The sequence below is a fragment of the Cucumis melo genome, chromosome 12 (genome assembly GCF_025177605.1).
Source record: "Cucumis melo cultivar AY chromosome 12, USDA_Cmelo_AY_1.0, whole genome shotgun sequence".
In the NCBI taxonomy this organism is placed as follows: domain Eukaryota; kingdom Viridiplantae; phylum Streptophyta; class Magnoliopsida; order Cucurbitales; family Cucurbitaceae; genus Cucumis; species Cucumis melo.
Window position 1 is genome coordinate 15,301,469 of NC_066868.1, and position 13,526 is coordinate 15,314,994.

Consider the following 13,526-nt stretch of genomic DNA (forward strand, 5'->3'; position numbering starts at 1 on the left):
CCCTTCTGGTGAGGTGTACTTAGTAGAGCAAATGTGCAGAGATTGAGAAGTTGGTATTGAGAGCGTCACGATGAAAGTCGACTTGTGTCTATTTGAGCTTAATGAATTAGATGTGATTTGGGGAATGGATTTTCTCACCAAGTATCATGTGATATTGGACTGCTCCAATGAGGAGGTAGTATTGAAAGACCCTGAAAATTTTGAAATTAAATTTTAAGGCGATAAGAAGGTTAAATTGGGGAGAATCATATTCGTACTAAAGGCAAGGAAACTAGTAAAGAAGGGGCATACCACCTATTTGGCATACGTAGTAGATACACAGACACCGGAGGATAATCCCAGTAGGGTGCCTATAGTTTGTGAATACTTGGATGTATTCTTGGAGGAATTGAGCAGATAACCGCCTAAGAGAAAGATTGAGTTCAGTATTGAAGTTGTACTTGGGACTACACCGATTTCTTAAACCCCTTATCGAATGGCACCAAATGAACTGAAGGAGTTGAGGAACTAGTTAGAGGAATTAATAGAAAAAGGTTACATCCGACCTAGTACCTTACCAGGGAGAGTCATTGTCTTGTTTGTAAAGAAGAAAGATAGATCCATGAGGCTGTACATCGACTATCACCAATTGAACAAAGTCAAGGTTAAGAACAAGTACCCATTGTCGCGAATAGACGATCTCTTTGATCAATTGAAGTGAGCCTCAGTATTCTTCAAGATAGACTTACGTACAAGCTATCACCAACTAAGGATTAAGGAGTTAGATGTGCCTAAAATAACATTCAGAATGCATTATGGGCATTATGAGTTCTTGGTTCCCTTTGGAATGACCAATGCCCAAGCGGCTTTTATTGACCTATTGAATAGAGTGTTTCATCACTAATTAGATCAATTTGTCATTATTTTCATTGATGACATTCTGGTTTAATTCCCAAATGCGGACAGGCATGTTCGCAAAGTTGAGCAAGTGTGAGTTATGGTTGAACCAAGTAGTATTTCTTGGACACGTTATATCCTTGGAAGGATTGGAGGTGGACTCATAAAAGGTTGTAGTGATTGAAACTTGGGAACGCCCTAGAACGGTTTCTAAATGAGAAGCTTTCTTGGTTTGGCAAGTTACTATAGGCGATTCGTGGAAGGATTTTCCAAACTAGCCCTTCCTTTGACAGCACTCACAAAGAAAGCGACAAAATTTGAGTGGTCGCCTAAGTGCAAGAAGAGTTTCAAGAAGTTAAAACGAAGATTTACTACCACACCTGTTCTTATGTTACCACCCCAAGGAATACAAGGTTTTTTATGACACGTCGCACCAAGGCCTAGGATGCGTTTTGATGCAAGGAGGGAAAGTAATAGCCTACGCTTCTAGTCAATTAAAATTGCATGAACACAACTACCCCACGTGACTTAGAATTGACTTATATTATCCATGCGTTGAAAATTTAGCAAGACTATCTGATGGAAGAAAGATATAGCATCTTTAAGGGCCACGAGAGCTTAAAGTATATATTTGATCAAAGAGAGTTGAATCTAAGACAGAGGTGCTGGATGGAACTCATTAAAAATTATGACTGCATCATCGTAACTGACCCGTTGAACAAGAAGATCTCCAATCGAAGGAGCGGGGAAGAATAACCCCCATTAAAAGAGCTAAGAGGCTTTAAAGCAGTTCTAAACGCAGGGACGTTTGAGAACTTGATGGCACACTTTCAGTTGAAGCCCTCACTTGAAGAGGAAATTGTTATATCACAACCTGGATATCCTGAGTTGAGAAAGTTAGTTGAAGAAAAGATATGCGAAAGGTGATCAGATTACGTGTTCTGAGAAGATGACGCATTTTTTAAGGACATGAGGCATTGCGTTCCACAAAATAAGGCATTGAGGAATAGTATTTTAGAGGAAGCTCATAGTTCAGCTTATGTGATACACCCCAAAAGTACTAAGTTGTACAAGACTTTGAATGTCTATTTATGGTGGCCAGGCATGAAACGAGAGATAGTTGAGTTTGTAGCCAAATACTTGGTCTTTCAGCAGGTCAAACCTCAATGACAAAAGGCTAGTGGGTTGCTATGTCCTTTGCCAAATCCTAAATAGAAATGGGAACATATAACTGTGGACTTCTTGTTTGGATTGCCCAAAACGCCAAGTGGTTGTGATGTGATTTAGGTAATTGTGGATAGATTCACTAAGATAGCATGCTTCAGTGCCTATAGTTTTAGATCAAGATTCACAATTTACCTCCAAGTTTTGGCCAAAATTGCAAGATGCATCAGGTACAAAGTTGTGCTTAACCACCGTGTTCCACCCATAAATGGATGGTCAATCTAAAAGATAAATTCAAACATTGGAAGATATATTGAGAGCCTACGTTCTACAATTCAGAGGAAGTTGGGACGAGCTTTTGTCCTTGATCAAATTTGCCTGCAATAACACTTATCATTCTAGCATTGGAATGACCCCATTTGAAGCGTTATAGGGAAGGCGTTGCAGAACAACAATTTGCTGAGAAGATGTTAGCGAAAGAAAATTATACAGACCAAAGCTAGTCTAGGCGACGATAAAGAACATCAAAGTAAAGGAAAATTTAAAGACTGTCGTGATAGGCAAAAGAGCTACATGGACAACCATCGTAGGACATTAGAATTTGAGATAGAAGATAAGGTTTTCTTGAACCTATCACCTTGGAAAGGAGTAATCGGATTTGGGAGAAAGGGAAACTAAGCCCACGAGACATTGGACCCTATGAGATTCTACAGCGTGTGGGGCTAGTGGCCTACAAGCTAAGGTTTCCTACGAACTGTCGAGGATCCGTAATGTCTTCCATGTGTCTTTGTTGAGGAAATACATGTCAGATTCCTCACATATCCTCCAAAACCAACCTCTAGAAGTATAAGAAAACTTGATTTATGAAGAGAAACCTCTCCTCGTCTTAGATAAAAAGGAACAAAGACTAAGAACGAAGGTGATTCCCATGGTCAAGATTCTGTGGAGCAACCATGGTGTTAAGGAAGCCACATGGGAGAACGAAGAACAGATGAAAGTCAAGTACCCACAGTTGTTCGTGTTAGCCTACAGAATTTCGGGGACAAAATTTTTATAAGTAGGCCCTAATTGCATACCATAATGCAATGATGCTCTATGATAAGGATAATGTGTGAAGAGACTTTTACTGGTAAATGTGACTTAAGGAAGGATTATGCAATGAAAGATCTTTATACGGAGAAGGTTACACTACGAACAAACAAACAAGCTGAGCTACTTCACCGAGAATCAATGATGTGACCTAGATGTCAGTAGGTTGGCAATTGATCTAACCTAGCCGCCCAATCCAAGTTCAGGATAAGATGTTGTCAGAAGCACGTAGGGTTTTGAGATTAGGCCACTCCCCGCCGTTGGTTAGAGAAATCATTTCGACATGAAACAACTTGCTAAAAAATCTATAAAATAGGGAATATGGGTCATTTGAGGTTGCTTTATACCTTGATTTTGTTAGGAAGAACTAAATAGGTGTCCAAGGATTCAAGACGTGGAACGAGCTAATACCCGACAAAGATTTTGAGAGGAGTAAGGGAGACTTTCACGTAGGAAGCTAGTCGACTATGACTGTGAGTGGTTCTCCTTACCAAATATTTTCAAATAAAAGAAAAGGATTTTCTAAAATGTGTTCAAATCCTTCATATATTCTTTGAAACCATGAATCATATGATTTTCATTATATTTATCCAGCTTTAAAACATAAGTAACTTATAAACAATAAGGAATTAGTTGTGAATGATTTCACAGTAGAAGGATCCTCTCTAAGTCCTGTGTTGCATGACGTTAAATATATGGAGATTGATGTTGACGTTATGTCTTGAAATGATGATGTTTGGAAAATATACAAAAGCTGTTAAAATTGAAATAAAATGATCTCTGTACTTTTGTGATATGATGTCTTATCCTTGTCGTGTAACCTAGGATAATATGCTTTATTTTTGCTATGTGATCTAAAATAGAATGCCCTATTCATACTGTGTGATATGGTATGAGACAACATGCTTGTTGTGTAATCTGGTGTAGGATGCCCTATTGCTTGTTGTGTGATTTGGCATGGGAAGACGTGTTATGTGTGAGAAAGATTATGATACTCGTCAGCGCGTCAAGACTTCTTTACATGGCTATAACTTGGCAAAAGTGTGTGGTGAACGCTACGTCGTGCTGAACTTGAATTTTAAGTTTCATATTATTTGTTTCATAAAATATGTTATGTTTTTCGATTATTTGGGAGACGAACAAAGTTGCCATGGATAGTTTGCCGAATTTTTGTATGAACGGTCACAACATATGGCGGAAAATTATTCCTCTCATATGTTTTCACATCAGTAAGTGATATCATCCTAATAGAACACTCAAACAATTCGTTCTTAAGCAAGATGTTCCACTTGACTGTATACTGAACTACTTTTGCACAATGTTGGCCAGAGAATTGCTGATTGGTCTAATAGAGTTTTCCATTTGGTGATGCGATGGCTAAATCGTAAAAGATTTATTGCTATGGGACTTTCAATTGGGCAATTTGATGTGGATGTAACTTAAGAATACATCTATTGGTACAAAAATATTACCAGACTCTATATAGCTCGACGGGGAGCTGTTGTAGATCATCTGACACATATTTAAATATTGTTTAATTATTTTTAATACAAATTGATTTTGAATAATTTCTAATTCGTTTTAATATTCCAGAGACATCGAACAAAAGTAGACTTCGGAATGTTGCAGATGATCCACAATAGGTTCTAGATATATGCAACGGTAACAAACGGTACATGGAGAACATACACTATATGTACGATGTACCTATTGTATCTACACCAATTCAAAAGAGACATGCTTGAGTGCAAGAGCCTGATGAATTGGAAGAAGTTGACCAACATGTGGAAGAAGTGCCTCTTGTGACATAAACACAAAGCGAGATTGGTTATGTTAGTCCAATGAGGATGATGCCGACGTTCGGAGTGGGAAATTATAATTCAGGAGTCGGTCAATTGTTCTACTTCAGAACAAGATATTACAATTCAAAGGTAGTTTCATCATTACCAAACTTTAAGCAAGGATGCTATGATTTAGGGACCAATCCATCATCTTCATACATGCATGGACACGGGCACGGTTATGGAGATCATAACGAATATTTGTACTACGAAGCGCTTGCAGCGGTTCCCAAGAAACTAGATGAGCAACAACAACAAGAGAATCATGAGGGACTAGAGCAATAAAGAGTATAAAGTTACGATGACAACCAGCTAAAAACCGTCAACGTCCAGGTTATAGAACACATTGATTTTTTCTTTTTTCTTTTTTATTTTTTGTTGAATAAAAATTATTAAATTATTGTAAACATTCTACTTTATATTTAATTATTTTCCAATCACAAGCAATTACTAAAATTTTACAGCCTTCAATTTATACAAAACGAATGGATTACAACGGTAAATATTCAAAGCAAATGACATAAATATAAACTAAATGAATTACTAACATAAAATTGCATATGCGAGTAATGAATATTCGATTTTTAATGATCAGATTATTAATGGTTGATCATTACAAATCTATCATGCCAAATACCGAATGTAAAAATAAATTATAAAAAAAATTGAAAGAAATTTCATCAATTTGAAAATACAAAGAACAAAATTAAACCAGCTTTTCCATAAAAAAAACGTGGATGATGGTAGGTTTCTTCGTTAGTGAGAGAAAGATAAATTAATATTAAATTTAAAAATTAATAATTAATTAAAATATGAGAAGATTAAATTAGTTAAAATAATTCTTATTTAAAAGAACAATGACAACATTTTTTAATTCAAATTAGTGTTTTTTTGAATTTCAGTTCTTAATTTAACGCATTTTAAAATCCCTTCCTTAAAACTCATTCATTTTCACATTTTAATTAAAATGAAAAAATAAAACTACAAGGAGGGAAACTAAGTCACATTTTGATTAAACTAAAAAAAATTAAATTACTAGGACGAAAAATAAGTCACAAAACTAAATTAAATTTTAATTAAATTAAAAAAAAAATTAAACAACAAGGACGAAAACTAAGTCACAAAGCTAACCCTAAACTACAAAGACGGAAACTAAGTGACATTTTAATTAAATTTAAAAAATTAAACTAAAAAATGAAAATTAAGTCATGTTTTAATTAAATTAAAAAATATAAATAAAAATAGCGAAAACTAAATCACACATTTTTATTAAATTTGAAAAAAAGTTAAACTAAATTGTTTCAAATAGCATTATTCTGATAAATAGTTTTTGAAATGACATTAGTTTTTCCAACCAAAACAATATTTTGGGAGGCCAATTAGAATTAAATAATTGTATGAAAGTGAAGTTGATTTTGGGTTGGGGGCATGATAGACAAGTGCTGGACGCGAGTCGTTTGGTGATTCGGACCCCTTTAGTTTTTGGCGACAAAATACCAATGGAAAAATATTATTGATTTGTGAAAAAGCCTTTGCTTTATTATACCTTTGACCCTTCTTTCTTCCTTCTTTCTCTTTTCTCACCTCTCTCTCTTCTCTCTCTCTCCCCCTTTTTCCTACCTTCTTTCTTTCTAACACTGCATCTCTCCTCCTTTCTCCATTCTCAATCCACATCCTTCCCCTTCCCTTCCCTTCTCTGCCTTTTCATTCCCTCCTAATTAGGTATTCTTTTTCCCCACTTTCATTTCCCTTTTTAACTGCTTTCATTTCTACTTTTTTTTTTTCTTGTTTTTGCATCTGGGCTTCTGTCTTTTCCCCTGTTGGATCTGTTCTCTTCTGGGGTTTCATTCAACAAGCTTCAGGTTTTCCTTTCAAGATCTGGGGTTTCTCTGTTTCCCCCCTTTTTTCTGAAATGGGTCTCAGTTGTTCTTGGGAAAGTATGAGTTGATTTCTACTTTGATTCAGATTTCTACTGAGATTCCTCTTTTCATTGACTAGGGTTCTTGATTCATTTACTGTTGCCTTACTCTTTGATTCTTTTGTTTCTCTTTGTTTTCATATTTTTCTTTATCTTCTTTTTTATGATATCTGCTTTCTGCTCTCTCAAACACATTCTTTCTATTTTTGTGTTCAATTTTCATCTTGATTTTGCTTTACAAATGGGGGTTTTACTTCAGGAAGTACTCATTTTCAGTCTGTTTTCAGCTAATAGGATCAGGACGGAATTTTCTTCTATTCATAGTCAGTACCGGAGTAAGAGAGTGGTTTTAGCTTCCTGATCAAACAATGGAAACTAAGGATTTAGTTACCATGATATGTTTTTTCACGTCTAAGTCTTGTTGGTATATTTCCTAAATCCTTGGATAACACGTTGGATTTCTTTACTATCCATTTGAACACTGATCAAGTGACAGTGCTGTTTGATTATTATTATTATTATTATTATTATTATTATTACTACTACTACTACTACTACTACTATTACTATTATTATTTTTTTGTTTGTCTGTGTGAGATGATGTAAATTTAAGTTATTGGGTGATGGATTTTAATAGTTCGTTTCATTATTTGTTTTGCAGTTTTCAGGATATACTTCTTTGGATGGAAGACTTAAAGATAGGATGTGTACCGAAACTGCTGATCAATTAATTTTCTCAAATCTGATTTGTTTTAATAGAGCTCTTTGTTAGTCCTGATGGCCTCAAAGTCGAATTTGAAACCTTCTGCAAAGCAACCTAAGGTGATTACCGGCGTTAAAGCGACTGATGTGAGTGATCTAAAGTCCTTACCTTCACAAACTTCACTGGGAAACAAAATTGGTTCTGTTATCTCTGGAGATGTATTGAATTCCACACAGAAATCCTTGAATCAGTCTACTTTGACTGATTCATCAAATACCAAATCCTCTAGTTTTAATCATAAAGTGTCTACTGAGTCATATAATCAGAAAATTAAAGAAAATTCCTCAAAGTCTGACGCTAAGACAGAAGGTCTTAACGGGACTCGGGGCTTAGCGGAAGACTCTATAGATTCCAAGAAGAAAATATCAGAATGTGGGAGTGGGAAGGATAGTTCAGTTTCTGCCAAAGTCAGTGATGGAACAAACAGTATTGCCAAGACGAGTGGAAGTGCAAAAATTAGTGACCGTGTTGAGATGGTTGAAAGTGGCAAGAGCAGCATGTGTCGTGGAAGCACAAGCAGCGACATCAGTGACGAAAGTACTTGTAGCAGCTTTAGTAGTAGTATCAGTAAGCCTCACAAAGCAAATGACTTGAGATGGGAGGCCATCCAAGCTGTACGTGCAAGGGATGGGATATTGGGATTAGGTCATTTTAGACTATTGAAGAGACTGGGATGTGGGGATATTGGAAGCGTCTACCTGTCGGAGTTGAGTGGTACTAAATGTTATTTTGCTATGAAGGTCATGGACAAAGGGTCTCTGGCAAGTCGAAAGAAGTTGCTTCGAGCTCAGACTGAAAGAGAAATATTGCAGTCTCTTGATCATCCATTCCTTCCGACATTATATACTCATTTTGAGACTGATAAATTTTCATGCTTAGTGATGGAGTTTTGCCCCGGGGGAGACTTGCACACTCTAAGGCAGAGGCAGCCAGGGAAGCATTTTACCGAACAGGCAGTGAAGTATGTTCGTTGCTCTCAAACTTCATCAATATCTCTTTCAATTTTGTTTACTTGGATATGATGGTTCAATTCTAACCACTTGCATAAAATTAGCATAATTTTTATCATTTGCAGAGTGGAACTTGTTTTAGTAGGATATGTAAGTGTTATCTTTAGGGGTTTAAAACTGACAGTACTAATACAACTTTAGTTTCCTTTGTTTCAACTTCTAACTTGCAAATAAAGTATACATGGTTAAGATTTTTGCTGACTAATTCTAGTTAGATCATGTGGTACTGTGATAATATTAAGCTTCATCACGTTTCTGTGGATTGTATAGCCAATATAAGTAAGAATTAACCTTACAAGTTAAACTATGGTAGGATGAGAAGTGAATTCCAATTCCCAGGATTAATCAAAGTTGAGTTGAAGCTGTGGTAGCTATTCCATCTGGAAATGTTTTGTATACGTGTTTCTTTCACTACATAAAACTGATTAATCTTGTGGCATTTTGATGCAGATTTTATGTAGCAGAGGTCCTCCTAGCACTCGAGTATCTTCATATGCTTGGGATTGTATACCGGGACCTTAAGCCTGAGAATGTTCTTGTGAGGGAAGATGGACATATAATGCTTTCAGACTTTGATCTTTCACTAAGATGTGCAGTTAGTCCAACATTGGTGAAGGGCTCATGTTCCGAGTCTGAACCTTTGAGAAAGAATTCAACTTATTGTGTTCAACCGGCTTGTATTGAACCTTCCTGCATCCAGCCCTCCTGTGTAGTTCCCACGACATGCTTCACTCCCCGACTTTTCTCTAGCAAGTCAAAGAAGGATAGAAAACCCAAGACTGAAATAGGAAATCAGGTAACGCCTTTGCCAGAGCTCATTGCAGAGCCTACGGAGGCAAGGTCAATGTCATTTGTTGGCACACATGAATATTTGGCACCGGAGATCATTAAAGGCGAAGGCCATGGAAGTGCTGTTGACTGGTGGACTTTTGGAATATTCCTATACGAACTGTTGTTTGGTAAAACTCCTTTTAAGGGATCTGGGAATCGAGCCACGTTGTTCAATGTGGTTGGTCAGCCTTTGCGGTTTCCTGAATCACCAGTTGTCAGTTTTGCTGCAAGGGATCTCATCAGGGGATTGCTTGTCAAGGAACCACAGCATAGATTAGCTTACAAACGAGGGGCAACTGAGATCAAACAACATCCTTTTTTTGAAGGTGTTAACTGGGCACTGATACGTTGCGCTTCACCACCAGAAGTACCAAAGCCTGTCGAGATTGAGAGGATACCCTCACCAGCACCTCCAGTCAGTGGAAAAGCTGTAATGGCTAGACCTGGTCCCGATTCCAAATCATCTGATAATTATCTCGAGTTTGATTTCTTTTAGTAGTATGGTACACACGACAAGTGCTCTCTTCTCAGACTCTTCTCAGAAGATGGGTTTGAATCATTCTGCCTGTTCATGGTGACATCGAAATTCAGTTATTGATAGATGGGTTGATGAATTGTACTTGTTTTCGCCTGTCAACAATTTCAATTTCACTTTGCATAAGTTATTGAATGTACTTTTTGTCATCTAAAGCTTGTGAGAATAGTTCCCTGGGAAGTGAATCCAAGGGTGTCTATTACCGTAAGGTCATCAGTGGATTAGTGACATGAAGATGGGGTTTAACCTCCAAAACACCTCCAACTTAAGAAACTACTGCGTGGATATTCATTCTCCACTCTTTTGAAATGGATATTCTTGTCATTAAAATTTGGAGAGGAGGTGGTGTGCGACGATGAAGATGACGATGGCGACTCAATAGCTTGGTAGGTGTTGGTGGATTCCTTTCCTTCACATATGATTTTCACATCACAGAATTCTTCTGCATTTTGCAGTACATGTCTGGCTATCCCTTTTCCTCCCTTAGATCTCCATTTTCTTCTAGGTTCCAAAATTAAAAAATTCAGCCCGGAGATTTAAGACATTTGCACATTTGAGTTTTGAACTGAAGATCAGTAAGTTTGTCTAGAGAGAGAGAGAGAGACCTGGGTTTGGAGCTCCCTAGTATGAGTTTCTTTATTTGGAAAAGAGCGATAAGATCAAGGATTGCCCTTGACACCATATCACTCTCAATCATCACAACCTCCACACTGACCTGTAAAATGTTAGTGAAATTGTATTGTAAAGAACTTGGTCATAAAATCGAAGAACTGAAATGCATAGAATGTAGAATGTAATCTGCTGATGATATATACCTGAACAGCCGAACATTTATCAACAAACTTTTGAAGAAACATCCTCCTTTTTGCTCTCTCTTCAGTCCTGAACTTTTCCACTAGCTTAGGACTAACCTGGCTCCTCGGAAGCATTCCCACTGTATGACAAAACATGAAAGCAAAAACTTTAGTTAGTTGAAATTGGTTCTTCTCTGCCATTGATAACAAAATAGAACATCTTTTTTCTTTCTGCAGATTATTTAAATTGCATAAAAAGAGTTTGTTTTTATTTGCATCAAGCTATTTCAATTCTGAAAGAATTCTGTTAGAGAGAGAGAGAGAGGACATACATGGGCTGGGAATGAAGCGAATCTCGGGGAAGACGTGAAAGAGATAAACGATAGTGGAGGGTAAAACTGCGAAATGGAGAGTCCATTGCAAGGCGTCCATACTGGAATCGAAGTTATCGCTAATCCCAACGTAAACGCAATGGTTTGATTTGCGGAAATCAAAGGAGAACCAACTTTCCGCGCATTCATCCTCCTGTTTACGATTGGATCGTGCCTCAATCCCTAGCTCAATCTCGAACAGCTCGCTCGATTCCTCATCTTCATTCGCGCTTAAACTTGGATCTAATAGGAAATCATCAGTGCCGAAGTAAACACCTCCTTCGGAAGCCAACATGTTAGGAGTTCCAAATTCACTCTTCCTGTTCTCTTGATGGTGGAAGATATAGAAGAAAAAGGCATGAAATTTGCAGTGAAATTTGTTTTGAGATCTTCGAGAAAGACGACTTTATGTAGAGGGAAAGTGAGATAAAAGTTTGTGATGTATTTGGGTTTGGATCGAAGATGATGACGATAATTGATGGATATTAGGGGGATGATCAAGCAGTTGAATATCAATACTTCCATGGCCGGTTGGATTCTATTTGACCGAGAATTTGCATGCGTATCTCAAAACCCACATTTTTTAGTCCCTAAAATTTACTGTTTTTTTCTTTTAATTTTTAAAATTTGATATGAATTCTTTTTTACTTTTTCAATAAAGGGTCCATTCCACTAGTCTTTTAAGAAATATAAAAATAAACCATTCCAAAAATGAGAAATATCAAATATTTAAATAATTTATCTTTTCAATTCTATCGAGTTTAATTTGGTTAGATGATTTTTTAGTTCTATATTTAATTTAGTATCCAATTTGTTTATTCATTTTTTTCAATATACTTTATACATCATCTTTTAAATTTGATTATCTATTCAACATTTTTATACAAGAACATAATGAAAGTGTAAATAAAAAATAGCTAAAATATTATTGAAAATTTCCCCAATTTTCGAATATAATGACGAATAATTGAGTTAAAAAATTTATTAGGAGAATTCTTGATTTAATTATTATTTTATATATTCAACTCTTTCTAGAGTTCATTTATCGGTAAAAAATAGCTAAGAAGTTATAGATTTAATTTAGAGTCTGGCGAGTTCTCACATAGTTTAGCCTAATGGTGAAAAAAAGAGACCGTTTCAATAACTAACACACACTTCATGGATTCGATTGATCGGTTCTCGTGAAATTAGTCGGTCGAGATTCGCATATATTCTGGTCCATACATACGAGGGAGATGGAAAAATCTACATTATTGTGCAGGGTGAATAAAAAATTCATTTTTTTTAATAATAAAACTAGTTATAAATCTATTATTAGTTATTTTCTTCATATATATTATTGATCAATTTATAAACATTTGTTTGTTTAACAAGTTTTATATCGAATTGGTGTTATGAACATTTGTGAAAGATTCATTAGTCGTTGTTGAATCTATATCTGTCAACACAAACATATCTCTATACTGAGAATAGTTCAACTGTGAGTCTTTAGTAGAGTATACATATTTAACGAATATTAATTAATATGATTAGTGAATTTCATATCGTAGTAGGCTTTGATATGTATGTCCATTAGGTAATTTGGAATGTTCAAATTTAGAAAATTAATATAATATATGGTGATACATTATAATATAATAAAATTTATATTTTAATTAAACTTTGTAATATAAAATTAAATTTGGATTTAGTTCAAAATTAATTTGGAGAGGATACGATCTTTGAATAAGTTCAAATATATTAACCTAATATGAATTAGATTCATAATAAAATTATCGATTATAATTAATCCATATTAGATATACATTAAAACTATATGTTAATCGTAAATTTAATTAAATATATGATGCTTGATAATTAATTAACGGAGAAATTAATTAATTATTTAATTTAATTAGTTAAATTAAAACTATAAGTTGCGAGAGATATAATCATCAAATATAATTTAAGTTATAAATTAAGTTAAATATATGATCGATGATTTAATTGGTAATTAATTAATCGAAAGGTTAATTAATTATTTAAATTTGATTTGATTTAGTTAAATTAGTTGAATTAAAACTATAAGTTAAAGTAACAGATGTTGATCCAAATATGATTTAAATGAAATTATTAATTAATTTTGATGTAATTAATTATATACCAATTCTTAAATTAATTATCAAACTAATTTATAAGGTATTTGCAAAATAGAAAGTTGAGAGAATTTTGTTCATTTTTCAGTTACATAATACTTTAAGTTGTTCTATTTGACATATTTCTAAAAGATTTTCTCAAATTCTAAATTGGTTCCCACAAATCAATGTAAGGTTTTTCAAGTGGTAGTACTCGTGA

The 13,526-nt window shown here is 35.1% G+C and overlaps 2 protein-coding genes across 5 annotated transcripts; one reads left to right on the plus strand and one right to left on the minus strand.

The window, feature by feature from the left end:
* The first annotated feature begins 6,495 nt into the window (after positions 1–6,495).
* LOC103502222 (serine/threonine-protein kinase D6PK-like) lies at positions 6,496–10,176 on the plus strand. 4 transcript variants are annotated; one of them, XM_008466085.3, is made up of 4 exons: positions 6,523–6,692; positions 7,176–7,312; positions 7,550–8,612; positions 9,112–10,176. In XM_008466085.3, exons 3-4 carry the CDS (start codon positions 7,666–7,668, stop codon positions 9,986–9,988), a joined length of 1,824 nt encoding a protein of 607 aa, XP_008464307.2. In that variant the 5' UTR covers positions 6,523–6,692; positions 7,176–7,312; positions 7,550–7,665; the 3' UTR covers positions 9,989–10,176. The 4 variants fall into 4 exon arrangements, with proteins under 4 accessions (XP_008464303.2, XP_008464307.2, XP_008464304.2 ...); XM_008466081.2 differs by lacking the exon at positions 7,176–7,312 and having other exon boundaries at positions 6,496–6,692; XM_008466082.3 differs by lacking the exon at positions 7,176–7,312 and having other exon boundaries at positions 6,523–6,907.
* Positions 10,177–10,550: 374 nt separating this feature from the next.
* Positions 10,551–11,664, minus strand: LOC103502223 (uncharacterized). Its single transcript, XM_008466087.3, has 3 exons — positions 11,154–11,664; positions 10,843–10,961; positions 10,551–10,742 (listed from the first exon to the last, which is right to left on the minus strand). The coding sequence occupies exons 1-3, from the start codon at positions 11,485–11,487 to the stop codon at positions 10,551–10,553; spliced, it is 645 nt and encodes a 214-aa protein (XP_008464309.2). The 5' UTR covers positions 11,488–11,664.
* Positions 11,665–13,526: the final 1,862 nt, after the last annotated feature.